The sequence below is a fragment of the Anoplopoma fimbria genome, chromosome 2 (genome assembly GCF_027596085.1).
Source record: "Anoplopoma fimbria isolate UVic2021 breed Golden Eagle Sablefish chromosome 2, Afim_UVic_2022, whole genome shotgun sequence".
Lineage (NCBI taxonomy): Eukaryota > Metazoa > Chordata > Actinopteri > Perciformes > Anoplopomatidae > Anoplopoma > Anoplopoma fimbria.
The window spans coordinates 20,653,109-20,672,173 of NC_072450.1; the positions used below are offsets into that span (position 1 = coordinate 20,653,109).

At 40.7% G+C, this 19,065-nt stretch overlaps 1 protein-coding gene across 1 annotated transcript in view; it reads right to left on the reverse strand.

The window, feature by feature from the left end:
* igdcc3 (immunoglobulin superfamily, DCC subclass, member 3) overlaps positions 1 to 19,065 on the reverse strand; it is a 52,541-nt gene that overhangs the window by 13,663 nt on the left and 19,813 nt on the right. Inside the window, exons 3-6 of the mRNA XM_054619993.1 lie at positions 6,029 to 6,173; positions 5,777 to 5,907; positions 5,196 to 5,333; positions 2,554 to 2,712 (exon numbers count right to left, since the gene is read on the reverse strand). Of these exons, the coding sequence (XP_054475968.1) occupies positions 2,554 to 2,712; positions 5,196 to 5,333; positions 5,777 to 5,907; positions 6,029 to 6,173 (573 nt within the window). The remainder of the gene's footprint in view (positions 1 to 2,553; positions 2,713 to 5,195; positions 5,334 to 5,776; positions 5,908 to 6,028; positions 6,174 to 19,065) is intronic.

Genomic DNA, 19,065 nt, shown 5'->3' on the forward strand with positions numbered 1-19,065 from the left:
GACACCTTTAAAACAGAGACTGGTTGGAACCTGTATCAGTGAGAGACTCTTGTTCACAAAGAACCTAAAACAATCCTTGAGTGTTTCTCAGCTTCAAGCCCATTCATTCCTGCAAAGACTTGAATCTTTAAACCAGGTCAGAAATATGAAGTGTAAGGACATTATTGATACTTGATCAATAATGTCTGCTGGGCACTGTAGTTGTTAGCAAAAGTTATTAAATCAAGACAAAATAGTGCATTTGTTAGGGACTATTTTCAGCTGCGAATTTGGGGCATTAGTGAGTATTTACTGTATTATCTTTACTGTTTGTTTGACTAAAAACAAACAAGGGTGTCCATGTACACGGAAATGAAGGAACATTTTTACTAACAATAGTTTTTGGACAACAATGAAGATCTATGGTCCAGAGGAAGAAGTTTGATCAGAATTTGGATACACAGACAATACTTTTCAAGGGATTTAGAAACAATGAGAAAACGACTGAATTGAAATGCAATGGCCACATGTCTAGCACTTCAAATACCCCCCCCCAGGCACCCATAGGCACTTGAATGGAGGCTGCTGACAGCGTGCAATGGTCCTTTCATTTTTACCTCCCTCTTTCAGCTTCATTCTCTCTTTCACTCTCACTCAATGTGTTCTTTGAGGGCTTTCTTAAAGGTGAAGGTCGGAGGGAGCTCGGGAAGATATTGATTTGCACCTGTAAGGATGTGAGTTAGAGCATCAGCACCATCCATCCATCTTGCTCTTGTTTGCCCCTTTGGGCTGTCACACTTTGACTCCTCCTCAAGTCTTTGTTTCTCTTGTCTGTCTTTTTGTACCCCGAAGGAGCCAAATTGAACCCTAATTGATTTACTGTATCAGTGCATTTGTTTGATGTGTGACAGCTTCATTCATTTAGGGCTGAAATTCTTGACCTCTGTACTCCTTTTCTGAATTAATAGCCACTGACATCCTCTCATGAGGACATACAGGGAATTTAGTTTTTTTCTTACAGTGAAATCGGTGTAAACTGAATTATTTTGAGTTAAATGTACACCTTTGTTTCCACAAATCACTGACCAAACCCAAAGACATTGACACATAATTAACACCCATATATTTTCCTCTGTTCCTGCAAGGGTAGGGGCTTGTCTCAGACTTGACAGGCAGATAAAATGAAATATTGATCAGGATCAATACTGCTATGGGCTGAAGCAAAGTGTGGTCTATCTGATCAATATGTGAGTGAGGCAGAAGCTGGATGTTTCCTGCGACAATTAATGCACTGGGAGCCACCCACACCTGGCTGCATCCCATTGGTCAAAACCATGCATCTCTGAGCTTCCATCAAACGCTTTCATGTACTGGATAACACTCGTGTGATGAAAAATGGAAAAAGAGAATAATATAACAAAACAAAATAACTGATTAAAAAAACACTTTCAAAGGACAACTTTAAAGGAAAATACCAGTTGAGCATGTTACAGCCCATTGACTATAACTATATATGTAATAAATATAAATTACTAAACATTACAGCATTTACTGACATTTTATATAATTATGTTCTAGTATTAAAATATCCTACATTCTTATATTAAAGTCTCTCTAGACTGCAGTTTTGCCTTGTTGTGACATTGAGAGCCACAAAGCGATCAGCATGTTATATAGAGTTAATCTGATTTTGAAATTGGGCTTTGAAAAAATTAAAAGTACCTGTGGGATTTACATTTGCATCATAAATGCAAATACAGTTGACTGTCTGCTTGTTACATTTTATTGAGGAAATTGTATTTTTTGCCCAGTGAAAATTTACTCAAAAGTGCTATTGAGATCAGAGCCTGCCATTTAATGTTAAGTTTGAAGCAACAACCAGCTTTTCTTTTCTTTTTTTATTAGATGTGCCTGTACAGAGATACAAGAAAACACCACCAAACTAAAAGATGCAAACACAAATAGCCAACTGTGTATAATTTGTCACGCTGTGGCAGATTTGGATTTTAGAAAGGTGTGGGAATGTAAAAGGAAGTGTCCCTGTGGACGCTGTGCTCAGTGTCTCCAAACTAAACACATTATTTGTTCACCCTATCTCTAAAAAGCAGTTTGCCATCAAAGATGTAATCACTTGTTCCACCACAAATATACTATACTGTACATGACTTCTTGTCCGTGTGGATGGGCCAACATTGCTTGTGCTTTTCTTAACCAATATTAATGGCACACGGCACTGGATTAATTATTACATTTTATCATTTATATTTTCATCTCCGCCTGGTTGCCATAGTTGAGGGTTTGAATGATTCTGTGATTGGTTAGTTGGATGAGCTGTCCTCACTATGAAGGGATCACTCACTCTTTCTCCTTTGCTAGTACTGTTTTTTAACGCATGGTGGGCAGGCGGTGAAATTATCATATGCTAGTCAGGGTGCCTGCACAGATGTCCACCCACAGAATTCACAAGCTTTACCTTATCACCTGAGCACAGCTGTATTATTGTGCTTTGAGTTTCCCTCCACCACTCCCACGTAACCTTTTGAAAATAGCACATTCCTTTTATCTAGAACTCACCTTGGACCACCAGACGTCCCTGAGCAGTCCTACGAACACGGGTGCCTGGTTTGTTAGCAGCACACACGTAGACCCCTGAGTGCTGCACACCCACATCTGAGATCATCAGGTTCCCTGTGCCGAGGACCTGGATTCCCTCCACACCGATGGGACGGCCATCTACTCGGAGAAAAGTGAGAGAGTTAAGAAGGAATGGGAAAGAATTCATGGAGGGCAGCTCCACCGGTCGTGCACATGTGCAGTATGTGTTCATGTAAAGTGGGGATGAATGTGGCGAATGTTCTAGAGTTAAGGTCAGCGCCGGTTTGAAAGACTAATTAAATGTATTGCACATTTACAGACACAATTTGACAGTGCTATTTCTGTGGACCACATTTAGTATAAAAGTGCTATTTCTGGACCTGCCGGAGGTCAAGGATGCAGCTCTCACAGTGAAGTATGTGATGTCTTATGACGAAGCTGCCAGTGCAACAGACACAAGGGTAATAAAGAGAAGAAGGTCACTAGTTTGTGATTGCTGCGTGTGCAGTGTTCATGCTGAAATTAGTTGTCTTAAATGGGAGCTCGTTGTCAGAGTGACATCCTAAAGAGTACATTCATCATCAGTTTGCAATTAATGTTTTTACTGTAAGTGCAGCTCCTCTAATGGATGTTCGGTTAATTAAAGCTTTAACACTTTTCTTCATGCTTTTGTCCAACAAAGCCTTGGAGAACATTTGCTTTTAAACCGTTACAAAGGAGATGTTCCAGCCTATAACTGCAACTCCTAATCTCCTATCTGCTTACACAATCCATAGCTGCCTAGTCTCTGCTCTTGCTGTACTTACATGATAAGGTCACACTTTCCTCTGCTCCCTATCTGCAGTCTCTACCCCAACAATGACTCCAGTCTGCTTCTGATATTAGCTATGGGGCAAAGGGGGCATTTCAGTCCCATCCATGACTTATATCTGTAGCCTGTAAGCCTGTTTGGTCCAGATTTGAAGTTTTAAAACCAAAAAGGCAGCCAGGGAGGCAGGAGATGGGCACCATGATGGACACATTCAGAGAAAGGAGCTCCAGCCAGAGATATAAACCATAGGGTCACTAGTCAGAAGTGTTTTCTTAGGTGTACTTTCATATCTTTAATGCAAGTTATTAAGGCAAGTTTAAACTATCTTTCTTTCAACAGCTTGTACTACTGCCTGTGTCAAAATGATCCAAACGTAGCAACATAAAAGAAAAATATAAAGGGATTAACAAATAAAAAAATAAATCTGACAAATTAACAACAAAGATAATACAGTATTGCTATAAAATCTGTGTAAAGCTAATGTGAGAATATGAGTTTTGGTCTTTGTTGAGATACTGTATGTTTACTTGTCCTACACTTCAAAAGGCAATCACCACAGCAAACACACAGTCCCTTCTGGATTTTACCAACCAGATGATTAAAAAAGCCTTTGTCTGAAGGCCTAATCTTTCTCACAGCTTTCCGGGTGAAGTCACCAATTCACAAACCGGCCATTAAAAGCATTACAAGTAATCAGATGTAAAATGTAATCTGGTGGTGATGGATTATGAAGAGGACAATATTTGTAATTAATCATGACAAATTATTGAGATGAAATAAATCACTCCAACTTGCCTGTCAAGTGGTTTTGCTCTGTGTCTGTCATTGTGATGCGTTTTATTGCTTTTCTGCATTTTTCCATTATCATTAACTAACTTCTCAGTCCAGCGAGCTTTAGTCTCAACAAAAGCAGTCTTGTTCTTTTCTTGCCTTTTTCTACTATATTTTGTTCTCTCTCTCTTGCCCCCCTGCGCCCATCAGTTTCTCTCCATCAGGCACTAATTAACTTAGTGTCAGAAAAGAAAGAGCACAGCAGCTAGCAGGCTGTGGTGCTGTTGAATGAATTGCAGTAAACAAACTCTGGAATTAAGGAGTGACTGATGTGAAACTATCAGATTAATTATGCATTTTAGCCTCCCTACTGTAATCTAATACACACAAATCCTATCATGTTAGCATTTCATTCTAGCGACATTGTGTAAGGCAATACCCTCAATTAGATTATGCCCAACTGCTTGGGAGGGGCTGCAATTTACATTTAGAACAGCAAATCAGATTGAATAATACGTAAAGAAAACAGATACCTGATTGAAGAAATGGTTACGACAGACTTTGAGTGATAGTCAAGAAAAAATACACAATCAGGGCGGGAAGGGGGAAATTAATCGTATCTGTTTCAGCACCTCAGAGCAAATACTCAGAGGCTCGCCGATGCTTCAACGGAGGTTCAACTTTATGAGGAGATGAAGCATGCATTTATCAACACAGAGTCGAACATCATGTTTAGCCTCAAGGCCTAATGTTGAATCCCACTGCCTCATGCATACACAATAGATGCTCCACTGTATTCTGTTCACACATGTACATTACACAATGTGTGACGGATCAAAGCTGTGCTGCAAAGAACATGCAAGCACACCATGACAAAAAGCACACAAAACACTCAGATTTCAAATGCGTGGATGCATACTGCGATCGTACTTCGGCTCAGTGACACCTAATTCCTCAAATGCGCAGAATAAAAATTCCAACTACATACATGTACCTTCTGGGCCTTTTTATTTTTTATATGAACAGGAATTGTTCTCACCTAGTCTGCTCCAAGACACAATGGGCCGAGGGTATCCGGTAGCAATACACTCCAAGATGGCGGTTTGGTGAACCGTGAGGGTGAGGTTTTCTGGACCGACCACTATCATAGGCTCTTTGTAAACAGATGACTGAGAGCCTGGGGGGAAAAAGCAGGGGAGAGGGGAGAATAAGATGGGAACGAGCATGATGGATGGCATCCTTTAATTGGATTTCTCCAGATTGCATTAGCTCAATATGCTGCTATCCCTTGAATCGGGCAGAGGAAAAATAGGTTTCAATCTTGGAGATATGCTGGTCTAGATAGCCTGCTCATGGTATGTACAGTACAAGTCAAAAGTTTGGACACACCTTCTCATTCAATGGTTTTTCTTTATTTTTATTTGTTTCTACATTGTAGATTAATATTGAAGACATCCAAACTATGAAGGGACACATTTGGAATTATGTGGTAAACAAACAAATGCTCAACAAACCAGAATATGTTTTATATTTTAGATTCTTCGTAGTAGTTGAATGAGAAGGTGTGTCCAAACTTTTGACTGGTACTGTAGATGTGTAATGGATTAAATATATAACAACCTGAAACAGTGAGGAGTGCTTCAGTGCTGTGTTTCACTCCTGCACTGTTATGGGCCACACAGCAGAACTTTCCACTGTCCTCCTCACGCACTCCTGTAATCTGTAGAACACCTGTAGGCAGAAGAGTGTACCTGCCAGAGACAAAAAAAAGACATTAGACAGAAGGAGACGAATACGATGAGACCTGGTAAATGACCGATAAAGTGCTGCCATCTCTAATAAGTGTAATGGCGCGATGTGGTTTGGTCCAACCTGTCGTCCTGGGTGTCCACCGGACGTCTGTCTTTTTCCCAGCTGATGACAGGCTCTGGCAGACCGTGGATCTGGCACTGGAATCTAGCAACACCGGTCTCCTCAGCGTGCACAGACTCTGGTTGGACATGGAAGTCTGCCATGGCTGTAGAGGGAGGGAGGGAGGGAGAGGGGGATATTAGGTCATATCATCACAACACAGCTGCAGAACAACAAGCCTGGCTGCTTACAGGAAAGAAGTATTTATGTAAGATCCATACATCCTCACAATTTTATTTCATAAAAACAATCTATCTATGAAATTAACAACGGAGAATAGAGAATACCCCTGACACATTCATGTTGTCCTTTACCATCTAATTATTATGTCTGCAAGGGTAAAAGTAAAATAGATACACACGATGTGTAAAGTGCCAATGTCACCTACATGCATTCATTAACACATATTTAAAAAAAACCTCAAGATCAGAGATGATGAGTCATATGGTGTGAATACGGACTTGCTGAAAATTACTAAAATGAATGTAGAATTGCTGTAACAGTGCTGGAAATAAAGTGCAGATTGGTCTCTTTACTCATCAAAGCATTAGACAGATTTCTATACAGGGAAAAGAAGATGAGAGGGAACAATACTGTCGACTGAGAAGTTCACCTCTCTTTTTCTCTGGAGAGAAATAGTTTCTGACATCAATGCCAATGGTGTTCAATTAACAAGCTACCCTGGAACTACAGGAGCTGAGATTTGAAGGTCATAACATTAAAATACCTTTTATTTTTAATTTAAGAAAGTTACTTGGAGATGGCAGGAAACAGGAAGAGATGTAGAGTATATTTATTACAAATAAAACAATATAACTACTTTCAATTGGATAATTAGATTAATGCTGTTTGGATCCAAACATCCTATATTTCTTAGAAAGCTTTCTTAAAACCTTCCCTACAAATGTCATCATGAAGAAAAACAGTCAAGTTACAGGAGCATGTCTGCCATTTCACATATAGATACATATACTGTATCTGAGTCATCCACTGCTGAAGGTGATCTCTACATATATAAGGAACAGACTATGTATGTAAATATGGATTTTTCTGCTCAATGTTGACATTTAGTATAAAGGCCAGGATTTTTTTTAAATGAATGCTTACACAGACACACACACACACACACACACACACACACACACACACACACACACACACACACACACACACACACACACACACACACACACACACACACACACACACACACACACACACACACGTCGTTATATACCAAAACCAGTATCAATAACCCTACAGAGAGCCTCACTCGGCTGCATTCACATATCTACTGCCGGTGCCAGCAGAACAAAAGCGGCATCGAAGGTGGAGCCAGCAACAAACTCAATTAGAGAGAGGCCCTCTTCTTCCACAGTTCTCCCACCTTCTTCAACACAAGTGTACTCATTTAAATGTCAGCCATAATTAACTTGGACACAGGAGGACTTATCTGAACACTGTTAGCATAACAAGAGGGACAGACCCCTTATTATTTCATAACCTTCCCAGCCTGTAGCCTGCATTAATTCATTACTGAGAGGAAGAGCAGGAATAAAGCGGCAACTACTCAGGAGGCTTGTTTATGACTGAGACAGGCTTGGTTGTTGTCTGCTTGTCTTTCCCCCAATTTCTTTTTATCCACCTGTTTGTGTCCCCTTGTCTCTATTTTGCAAAGCAGAGTGATTTCAGTCTGTTTACAGGCTTATCTACTGTTTCTGCATGTAATCTTTTCTATCATGCCATTCTTATTTGGAAAGGGTTGATGGTACGGTTTAAAAGGTCTACATTTTAATACATATATTACATATATTTTTGTTAATGGACAAGACACAGAGAGAGAGAAAGGAGGGGATACTTTATATGTGGCGGTACTTAAGACCAATGTGGCTGCGTCAGTGGTCCAGATTATTCCATTTCAAAGCTTAATGAGAAGCGTGGCATTCTCCAACACGACTTGACCTTCGATCTCTAATTGGATGTATGAAGCTCTGATGAAAATTTAAACATGCTAATTTAGTATTCTCCCAGTAGTGACAGCTCACTCTTCCTACACTTTGAGTTTTCTGTAAGAAGAGATAGCAAGTTTACTGTTTACATTGTTTTCTCTCAAGATAATTAACACTCAAAAACTCTGACTGTTTACTGTCCACAGATTTCTTGGGATTATATTTTTCTTTGTCTCTCTACTATGAGGCCACACTTAAACAGCTGTATATCTTACTGGGGTAAGTCGGCCTAAGTCAGGGGCCCAACTGCAATTTCTTTCACGTGGGACCCACAACCTTCTAGCCATTAAAACATTTTAGTCCGACCTCAAGGAGAAGCATAGATGGCTTAAATGTCACGGAGAACATCAGCATTATTTTACCACTAAACCACAAATACAACTCTTTGCATTTTCTTTAAATAACAACTCTTACATCTATTATTGTATATTTCTGATGAAACGTGTCAGAATATTGGCCCATAAGAACATTTTCATGGGTCATCAATCTGCAATACTTTCTGTTTTGGCCTGCTGTAATGCGGAGCCTGGTGCAGAGACTGGCAGAGTGTATAGCACATAATTAAAGCCTTAAAAGCCCCGTCACTGCGAAAAGGTTAGGAGTGGTGAAACAGCTAGGAATCCCTAAGAACTTAATACACAGAAAACAAGCAGCTCAGTGACTGGTGCGATCAAAAGACACTTGCTGGCTTAGAATACAGTCTCAAATTAAGATACATACATGCAGGAACATGCTGTTTGTGCTGTCCATGTGTACTGGGAACACTGGGGACATGGAGAGGGAAACAAAATTGCACTTGAATGGAGAGGAACAAAGGAGTTTAACAGGAGGACCAGAGCCTATAGGAGCTTTCTTATGCATCTTTGCCAAGTAGTCATGGTGTCCGCTGATGTGGCGATCTGTGTGTCCGCCCACTCAAACCCCATAACGGGCCCCACCCTTGGCCCTCATGCATAAAACATGGTTCCTCTAAGAGGCCCACACCCCTGCAACCATCGACACACTCGTAGGATCAGACACAATCGGAGAAATCACAATAGGGTTAGATACGCAGATAAACACATACAGATGCAGATAAACTTGTTAACCGTCTCTGCTGGATGTAAAGGAAAACAGACGTTCTTAATCTGCATTGTGCGATTGCCTTTTATTGTGTGAGAGGTTGCGGAGTCAATCTAAAGTGATGTAGCTCAGCCACAGCACATAAATATAAACAAATGCAAAGAGCTACTTCAACAGAAACAGGCAACAAAATCAATCACTCCTCGATGCTGCAGGAAAAGACAGACACACATGTGTCACTCTCACTTATCCCAGCACCCAGCCCTAACAGACATGTTCCTCTATTGTTTTTCACTCTTCCTTTGCTAAGTGTTGACAGTCACTCACACATGATTAAAGACTGTCCACTACCAGCATGACGCTGTTGGCTTAAATGGAGCAGGTCTAATTACTGCAATAAGGCAGACAAAGGTTGGGGTGCATACTAAAAAGAAATCCATACACAAGTGCACAGGGAGGACATTGCTCCTTGAACATATGTCTGACGGCTCCTCTGTGACAACCATAGAAGAAGAGTGAGTGAGGGAGTAATATGAGGGAAGGTCATAGACAGGAAATGTGAAGCTAGGTGAAAAGGGTAGCTGTGCTGTAAATCAGGTCTTGTCAAAACTCTGGTCATCTAATAATAGCCATCAAGTGAGTGGCACTGCCGGAATGTTTCTTTCACAATTTATGACCAAATAGTTCCATAAGGGGCCATAAAAATAAAGTACAAACAAACAATTTGTTTAGGGGTATAAATAACATACCTATATTATATTTTGTTTCTTTCTTTATTTTTTTGTGTATAACTTTAATGAGAATCGTACCAAATCATTTCAGTGAAAATGGTGTGTGTAATAAGCCCCGACTTCAGTCTACACATTTTTGGGTCTGTATAAACTTGCTTTAGTTTGTCACTATTTCCAAAATAACGTATTATTGTTTTATTTATTTTTTATGTGTATTTGTGTTAAAAATGACCGCAGTAAACTAAACTAATACTTATACAACAGATATTTAAGATTGTGGATTTTTTGTGTTTTCCTTGATCAACTCAGATCTATCTACTGAAGAAATGGAGATTAAATGGTGATTACTTGAATGACCCCTAGCTGCCTTATTTTTTTGCCAAATAGCCCTAAAGTAATGATCCATTTCTTTACTGCTCATTTAAACACACACACACTGACACAAACACACACACGCATGCACACAAATGGGCATAAGAGACTAATCAACAAGGTGATTATAAGCCCAAACTGCTGTTTTCTGTGACGACTCCTGCTGCAGTGACCAAACCTGATGAGACTTTTCCATTACAGACATGTGGTCACATGTGAAGTTCTTTCCCCTGTGCTGTGGATGATTCATTGATATGACAGAGGTAATGATGCTATGGACATGCATCCTACAGCGCCATTCAAACCTACAGCTATGGCTTAAAGTGTCAGTGATGTTATAATGTCATCTCCCTCCCTCACATATCCCCGTGCCTCCAGGCGGACCCCTACTCTACCTTTCATTTCTACTGTTTGCCCGGCTCTTCATCGCACCCCTCGCCCCATCCCCATGAGCCCTCTCAGGCCTGTGACATCATTAAGCACATGTTGTTCAAGCTGCGGTGATGACGGCCGTACCCACCCCACCCCCAACTCGGTAAACCAGTAAAATAGAGATGAGGCCCATAAATAATGGAGGTGGTGTACGGTGCTATTCCAGCGTGGAGAGCCCACACTTCAACAGCCTTTAAATAGGCATCCCTGAAATAGCAGGTCCCTGTGCTGGGACCCTAAAGATGGCATTTTAATGCAGATGTGATATTTTATTGGCTCCCTACCCCACTAGACCCTCCTCCACCCCCACGATGCACCCAAGCTTGGGCACTCGTGTGATCAATCTGCTGGTTCGTGGTGCATGATGCTTATCACCTACGAAAGGAAGGCTGCACGTGTATGGGTTGTACTCTGTCTTCCTCTGACACACATTAATTCCTCTTCTATTAATGCTTTGGCACATCAACACCTTCCTGTGTCAGTACCTGCATGAGCCAAAGCGTCAGTTAAGCTGCATATCTGCCATCATATTCAGCTGGGAGATGTAAGGATGTACATGAGGACAGTAAGACTCAGGAAATAGACCTATTGATCTTTTAGATTAAAAGCCCTCCAGCTAATATACATGTAATATGACTTATATAGTAAGATGATTACAAGCATGCTTTATTGCAATTTTTTCTAGCAATTCAGCTGTCATACCTTGGGTTTTCTGCTTTATGTGGCATTTGATCAGTCTGTACTCAACAGTCACATGTGGTGGTTCAGTGCAAACTTTGCCTTTACATGTTGTAGACATGGATCGTCTATGTTTAAGTTTTAAGGCGCTAGATGAAATGTCAGGTGATCATCAAAGTTATCACAACCTCCTGATGAGGCCAGGAATCTGTATACCAAATGGACTACCATCCGATTACTTTTGATATACTTCACTAAAAAATTGAAATGTCTATCTCATGGTGGTGCAAGGGGAAAGGTCAGGGGATTAACAAAGTCATCAAGATTCATCCTCTGGGGAACATGAGTTTATGTACAAAATCTAATTTTAAAACCAATCACAGTGACCAGCCAATCCAACAGTTGTTAAAATATTGCATTTTGGACCAGAGTGGTGGACCAAATGACCAAGTGATCTAAAGACTCACATTTCTGTCTCCAGAGTCACAGCACTAGTGTGACTAAAGACTACCTGCATGATCATCTATAGGGTTTTAAAAATAATATTGCATGTTGTGCCCTTGATCCAAATGTAGAGAGCCGATGTTGATAGAATATGACAGCACAGCATGAATCAAAGTCATACAATGCAATCAAACACATATCAGAACACACAGGTCAGCTAAATGTCAACCAAAGAACTCATATATCTTGTCCACTTCAAACACTAACCTAGTTTTTCTTTTCATTATTTTTCTGCCTTTCCTTCACTTGCCTTTGGTAATTTCCTCCTCTTTGATTTCCTGAACTCACAACTGAACATGACAGACTCCCTTGCTTTCCCCTCTCACATTACAAAACAGTTTGGAATGGAATTAAATTGCCTTTTTCTGCTCGTGTTGTAAGCTTGTCTGCATTAGGCTTTCCTGTGGTGTGATTGTACTCAGTCTGTTGTGTTGATCAATACTGTGGAGCTTGTGTGCAATAAGTTAAATATAGTAAGATTGATGGCAGCTATTTAGGCTCCCTGTAGATGGTAGAGGGAGCAGCATTGCTACAACGGTTACCACTCACAATAATACTTAAACATTTTTCTCTGTTTAACCAAGGAAGTTAATGCGAGGCAATGATATGTTAAAAATAGAAACCCCTGTTCATTGTAATGCAAATCAACATAAGAGTTCTGTTCATTATACTACCTTTTAAAAGATGAGAGGTCCTTAAAGTGCTCAAAATCATGAACGTTTGAAGATCATGATAGCCAAGTTAAGTCAATCTGCTGCTGATGACGGAAGCTTCAGAACGAGTAAGTTAAAACAGTTTTGCCAATTACATTTGTAAAATTTAATCCGTAAGTAAATGTTTGGGGTTGTAGTCATTAGGTTGTACTGATTAAGACCTGAATTAATTAGGTAATTAAATATTTATTAATTCATTCATTAATCATTCAGCAACTATTTTGATAATCAATTAATCACCTGATGTTAATGGCGACTAATGGCTTCACAATGCTGGTTTCTCATCAGCCTTCTAGCATACTAGGCTTTGTTTTGTTTTTTTTACTGTTGGTTGGAATGAAAAAAAAGCTATTTCATTATAGTAAATTGGACTTTTGAGAAATTGTGATGGGTGCAGGATGGAGAGCGATAACGAATATAATCAAGAATTTCAGTCCTATTCTGGATTGTGCAACATTATGAGGGTTTTCATACGTTTAGCTCCTCCATAAATTAAATATAGCAATCTTGTTTTTAATATCTTTTTTCATCTGGTAAGCATTAATTACAAATTGCAGTATTTTTTATTGCTATAGTTAACCCTTTGGTGGCTTAATAACATTATAGGATTGTCTACATTCATAGAAGCCAAAGCAAACATTATTTTACTGCTTGCCAAGATGGCAAATGTTGAACCAGAACAGCATAATTAGACAGTTTAAACAGTTTCAATGCAAATACAAAGTTAGCTATCACTTGCTCCGCATAAGCTATTAGCAGCAAAGTAATTAAGAGGGAGAAGATAACAGCTTTTGTTGTCAAACAAAGAGAGAACGATGGGAAAGCACATTTCTCACTGTCTAGTTGTCCCCCCTGTCTCTCCTAACCTCTCCACTCCAGGGACAAAGCTGGGACTCCCCTGTTGCCCTGCTCTGTGCCTGTGCCTCCATCACACCCCATACTCCTGCGCCACCTCAAGCCCACACCCCCACCCTCCACACCCCATCGTCCCTCAGGCCTCTGCTCCTCCCACTCCAGCACCCCTCCGCCCCTGCACTCCTGCTCTGCCCCTGTGGCCCCAAATCACCACAGTAAGCCTCCTACAGTCACTTCAGCGCGCAGGCCCTAATTAAAGAGACCCATTAAAGCACAACAGATGCTGAAAATTAAGGGATTATTTAAATGATTCCCAGTTGCAGCTTGGGTAAGATTAAAAACAAGTGAGAGAGTGAGAGAGCTGGGACATCAGAAAAAAGAGGGTTAAAATAACAGCCAAACCAGTGGATTGACCAGTTTGATTTGAAACTGCCAGCGTTTCTCCTTGATGGTGTCAACCTTGTTTGTGTTGTCTCCGTTTTAATAAAAATATTATAATAAGTGTTTGTTCATGCAGAGATTCATAAGCAACAAAGAAGGGATTTGAAGTATGAGAACAAAAAGAGCCGTCCCTTTGTAACATTTAAGGTCTAACTGGGCGTAAAACTGCATACTCATTAAAAAGCTTCAAACAGATACTCATGATAATCAGAGATATGGCTCTAAAGTGCATCTTTTCTACTTTCTGAAGACCTCACTACTCTGATGGCGCATTTTCCACACTGTCTATCACAATCTTCCTTTTTCACATGCAGGTTCGCCCAGGCCATCCAGTCTAAAAACCATCCAGCATCTCAATGGGATTCATCCAGTGTGTACTATGCATCCTCTCAGAAAGAAACCCACTGACATCTCTAAAAAGGTGATGCAGAAGAGAGACCCGACTGGCCTGTGGAAGATGAGGGCTGAGGACCGGCGTGAACTGTGAGTGTTTTTATCTGTATATGCTGTCTAGCTATCAACCGGATTTAACTTAACGGGTTTTAAAAGAGATGTAATTAACATTCTGAACATTAATGCATCACCAAAGAACTTTTTCTATGTAAAGCTACAGTGGAGTAATGTCTAACTGAGTAGCGAATTAAGTCATTCTCCCTCTGTTTTTGCTGTTATCAGAGATCCTCCTTGCTTTGTTGACATAGCCAGGCTGACCGCGCTTTGCATGCGAGCGTGGCCCAATGGCTAGCTCACGGCCGCCACTCTGCACTGGTCTCATACGACCGTTGCAGCTGATAACACCACCAGGACCGACAGCGACGTCACTAAGTGTAGCATCCACTCTCAGGTAGACACTGTAAACTGTGTCAGCACTTTTGCCGCACTGTAAGCGCTGTTTGCACCATTAGCTGTGAGCCGACGGCTCGCCATCGACACGAGAGCCATTGAGAGCCATCGAAAAGCTCCCAATCTTGGATCTTGCACCTTTCAGAGTACCTCTCTTAAAACCAGATATAGCCTAATAGTTTTCCATTTCGGTTTCCTGATTGTAAACTGGAGGCACAATTCTGCTTCTGCTTTAGTAGAGCAGAAAGATAAAGAGGGTCTGAGGACAGACAGCTCAGTGAATGACCGTACCCTCCCATTACTGCAGTCTGGAATCCTCTACTCAAATTAATTCAATCTCCCCTTAACTTGCCCTCTCTTTAGTTTGTCCTTCTGTCAAATTACCACCTCATTGAGGACATTGCATGTGTGATAGCTCCGAGAGCTGAAGTCCCAGCAGCCAGAAAATATTTTTGTTTTGAAGAGGGTTTAAAAAGCTGCATAATGATACTGGAGATCTATTATGGCCTGTAAAATCTGAAACCCGTCTTCCTCTACTTATTTTGCTAGTACACTGTGTGGCTCATGGAATCTGAGAAAAAAGGTATAAGAGTATAAGAAAGGCTCTATTGAAAAATACAACAAGAACTGAAAGCTCAGTTTACCAGAAGCCAATCTGTAAGTGGGTTGGGAATTGGGCTCTCTCTAGACTGCTGATTTCCTACCTTTTCTGTCCTCTTGCTAGGTAAACTTGCTAGGTAGTAGAGAATAAATCTTCTAAGTTAATGCAATTCTTTTCTCTTGAGCATTTCAGGGAGCATTAAGCTTTCCTTAAGGGTCTTGTGCTCAAAATCAATTGGTAGTAGAAGAACAAATTCACCTACTTTACTAGCACATGCACTCTCAGACACACTCACTCATACTATTTTTTCACAACAGCCTAACCACAACAAGTCAGGACAACAAAAGTCAGGTACCTCACCAATTTTGGGGTAAATTTTGAAATCAGGCTTTAATAAAGAACAAAGAGTAATGCTTCTTAATTTTTTTAACGTCACTCTTCGTTCTCACACCTGATTGTTGCAGGAAAGAGGCTAAGCTTTCACACCGCCATTCTCTTCTTGCCCAGAGGCCACATATCTAATTAATATCAGCAATAGCTCAGCATGCAACTGCCTGCTTTAGAATTCAAATGAGATGCCTCTCCCGTCACCCAACGAGTATATATGAGCTCATATCCACATGAATTATGTGCTGTCTTTCTTTCAGCTCATTTACTGTATGCCTTCTGCACAAAAGAAAAACCCTGCAACTGCTTTATCCCTGTCTTGTATTGTCGCTTCTTGGTGTTGGAGAGTTTGAAATATTTAGAAACGTTTTAGAGACATCTGGGGTAAGGTAACATTTATATTCAAATGGAAATGCCATTTAATTCTTCTTTGGCTCGTCTCCGCCTCTTGTTTTGTGAAGCCAGAAATAAGTGAGGCCTGCAGACAGCAGTGGCTCTGAATAACAACCTGGATGGACATTTGGCATCACAATTCTCCTCAGTCCGACACTCATTACTTCCCCCTCATTAGAGAACAACTGTTGGGTAGTTAGGCCAGTCTGAGGAGGCCAAGATGAATCTCCCTAGAAAAGTCTTCCTTTGTGCTGTTCCTTAAACATATATTGCTGGTGGAAAGAAAATAAATCTAGAGACATTTCTAAGATGAATTTACCGCAATGTGTGTTGCTTTCTGAGTGCGTAGTATGCAGTGTTAACTATGCATCTGACAGTGATTTTGAGGGGGACTCGCCTGCACCGGGGGTAGATGGATGACCCCACATCTGGCACTCCCACGGGACATCTGAAAGACGCAGGGCGGGACCGGCCCATGCGCTCCACTGCATCTCACAGCACCCTGAAAACTGGGCTCCCCAAATGGCTGAAAACAGCTTTGTAGATCTCCCCCTCACCCCCTCCACCCCCACACACAGCTCAAGAGAAGCCTCTGGCAGTTGTAAGATACACTGTGCCTCAGCTGCGTGGTCCCCATTGGGTATTTATCTGGGTCTCAGTGTCCCTGTTGGTTTTCAAATAATCAAATCAGTTTGACAGTTTCCAAAAATGCAATCCTGTCAAAGTTACCACAAACAAATCCATCAACAGATTGAAAACTGCATGTCCGAAATCTCAAGTTGTCCATTTAATATAAATCTCCCGATTGGGGCTTGGCAGTATGGCCCAAATTTTCGTTTATTCCAACTTTCAAACATTGAAAGCAAATACAAGATGACCTCATCTTCCCCCGATTTGTATGTTTTTTTTGTTTCTTTGCTGAGATTTGACCCCCTCAAATGTCTTTCTACTTATTATATAGCTGATAGTGGATATGATAAGACACGTTTCCACTTAACCACTGAGGAAAAACTCAGTGGTGAAGTTGCTGTTAAAGGCTAGCTAATTAAATGCTATGATGAGATGACAATGGCTGTTTTGTATCAACAACAATCATTAGCTAACTTACTCATTTGGATCCATATGTTCAATCCCAGGTAGTCTCGGTTCCATCAAATTCTTAAGACTATTTATTTTGAAACATCCATGCTTGTGTGAGTTTCTGAACCAACTACCTGCTTCCTCAACCTACAATGCTTAATATTGTTAACTTATCACTTGAGACTGGCGCTGTCCCTACTTGTTTAGAGACTGGTGTGTTAAACCTCAAATTAAGAAACCACACCGTGATCCAGGGTCTCAGTTGCGTCTCAGCAACTTTTGGTTCTCATATTTTCATCCTTTTAAATCTTTCAGGGCTATTCACTCACTCCACTGACACTGCACTTAATAAAGTGGTAAATTATCTTCTGCTTCTTATTGATTAAAATTCCACCTACGTGCTTATATTACTGGATCTCAATGTGGCTTTCTACATCATAGATCCCTGTTTACTCCAAGACAAACTGGAAAATCAATATGGCATTTCCATAATTTTCACTGATACGCTGATGATACTCAGCTGTATTTGCCTGATAAAAGCGACATAGCTAAAATTAGGTATTTTCTGTCCATCGCTGATGAGACCCTAATTTACACTATGCCTCATCCAGACTTTATTGTTGTAATTTTTGTTTTCAGCCTGTTGTTTTAGCATCTCTTGATTGGCTCCCCACCCATGTCTGTTCAGACTTCAACGTGCCTCTGATCACTTGTAAAATTGTAAAAATGCATGCCCCTTCATACCTGTATGATCTCTTTAAACCTTATATTTCATCCCATGCTCTCAGCGCTCAGAATAGAGGGCTCCTGGCTTAACCCAGAGTAAAAAAAGAGTTAAGCAGGCTAAAGGACCATTTCTTATCTTGCCCCCTATTCCTCTGGAATAAACTCCTTGTTGACACCAGGCAGTCCGACTGTGTTGAGGCCGTTAAATCCAAGCTTAGAACTCATAACTGTCCATACTTTAATATTACAATGTTGGTCTATTCTGTAAATATGATATGTCAGCATGTCTGTCTGTCCAAGAAGAGGGCTTCCTCCTGTGTTGCTCTTACTTATGTTTCTTCCATATATTTTACTGTTAAAGTTTGCTTAAGTTCCTTATCTGAATCAAGTGGTTAGGGACAGAGGGTGTCGTATGCTGTACAGATTGTAAACCCTCAAGTCAATTTGTCATATTGGGCTTTATAAATAGAATCAAGTTGACTACAGACATTATACAAAATGTTGAATTAACCAATATCCATATATTTATCTCCCAGCCCTGGTCTATTCTCTTCAAACCAAGCAGCATAGCAAAGAGCCTGAGCCACATATGGCGCTAATTGTCCCCTCGCTAGGCCCTGCCCTTGCTGCTACACCGTCAAGCTGTCAGAGCTACCATAGGGCCTAAGCTGTCACTAAAGCCAAGTTCACCCTACACGACTACACAACCTGCCGTCTTGTAATCAGGAGTCTTCACATTACATGATTGGCAGGCGTCAGGGGGTCACATATTACAAGTTATTTCTCCAGGAAGAATCCTCGATGTGTATGTCGGGTCTCCGAACCACGTTATGTCAAGAAAAAACAGTGACGAAAGAAAATCATGAATTACAATGTGCGGGACGGGATATTTTCATTCTAAAATTGATGTGTACCAGAAACAAACGCTCCAAATTGTTTGTTGGCTTGGGTCCAAGCAATCCATGTAACTTTCCTTGTAGTCATGCTTGTAAATGTTGTCATTAGCTCACCTGTTCACAAAATAACCTGTTTCCATTTGTTTATACTATGTATTCCATTTGTCTAGGTTCAACAACAACTTTGGTCCATGTTGCAACTGCAACACATACAACAAAGTACCTATCCCTTCAACCTGCGTCTCGTGCTCTCATTTGGCTGTAGCTCCCTAGCA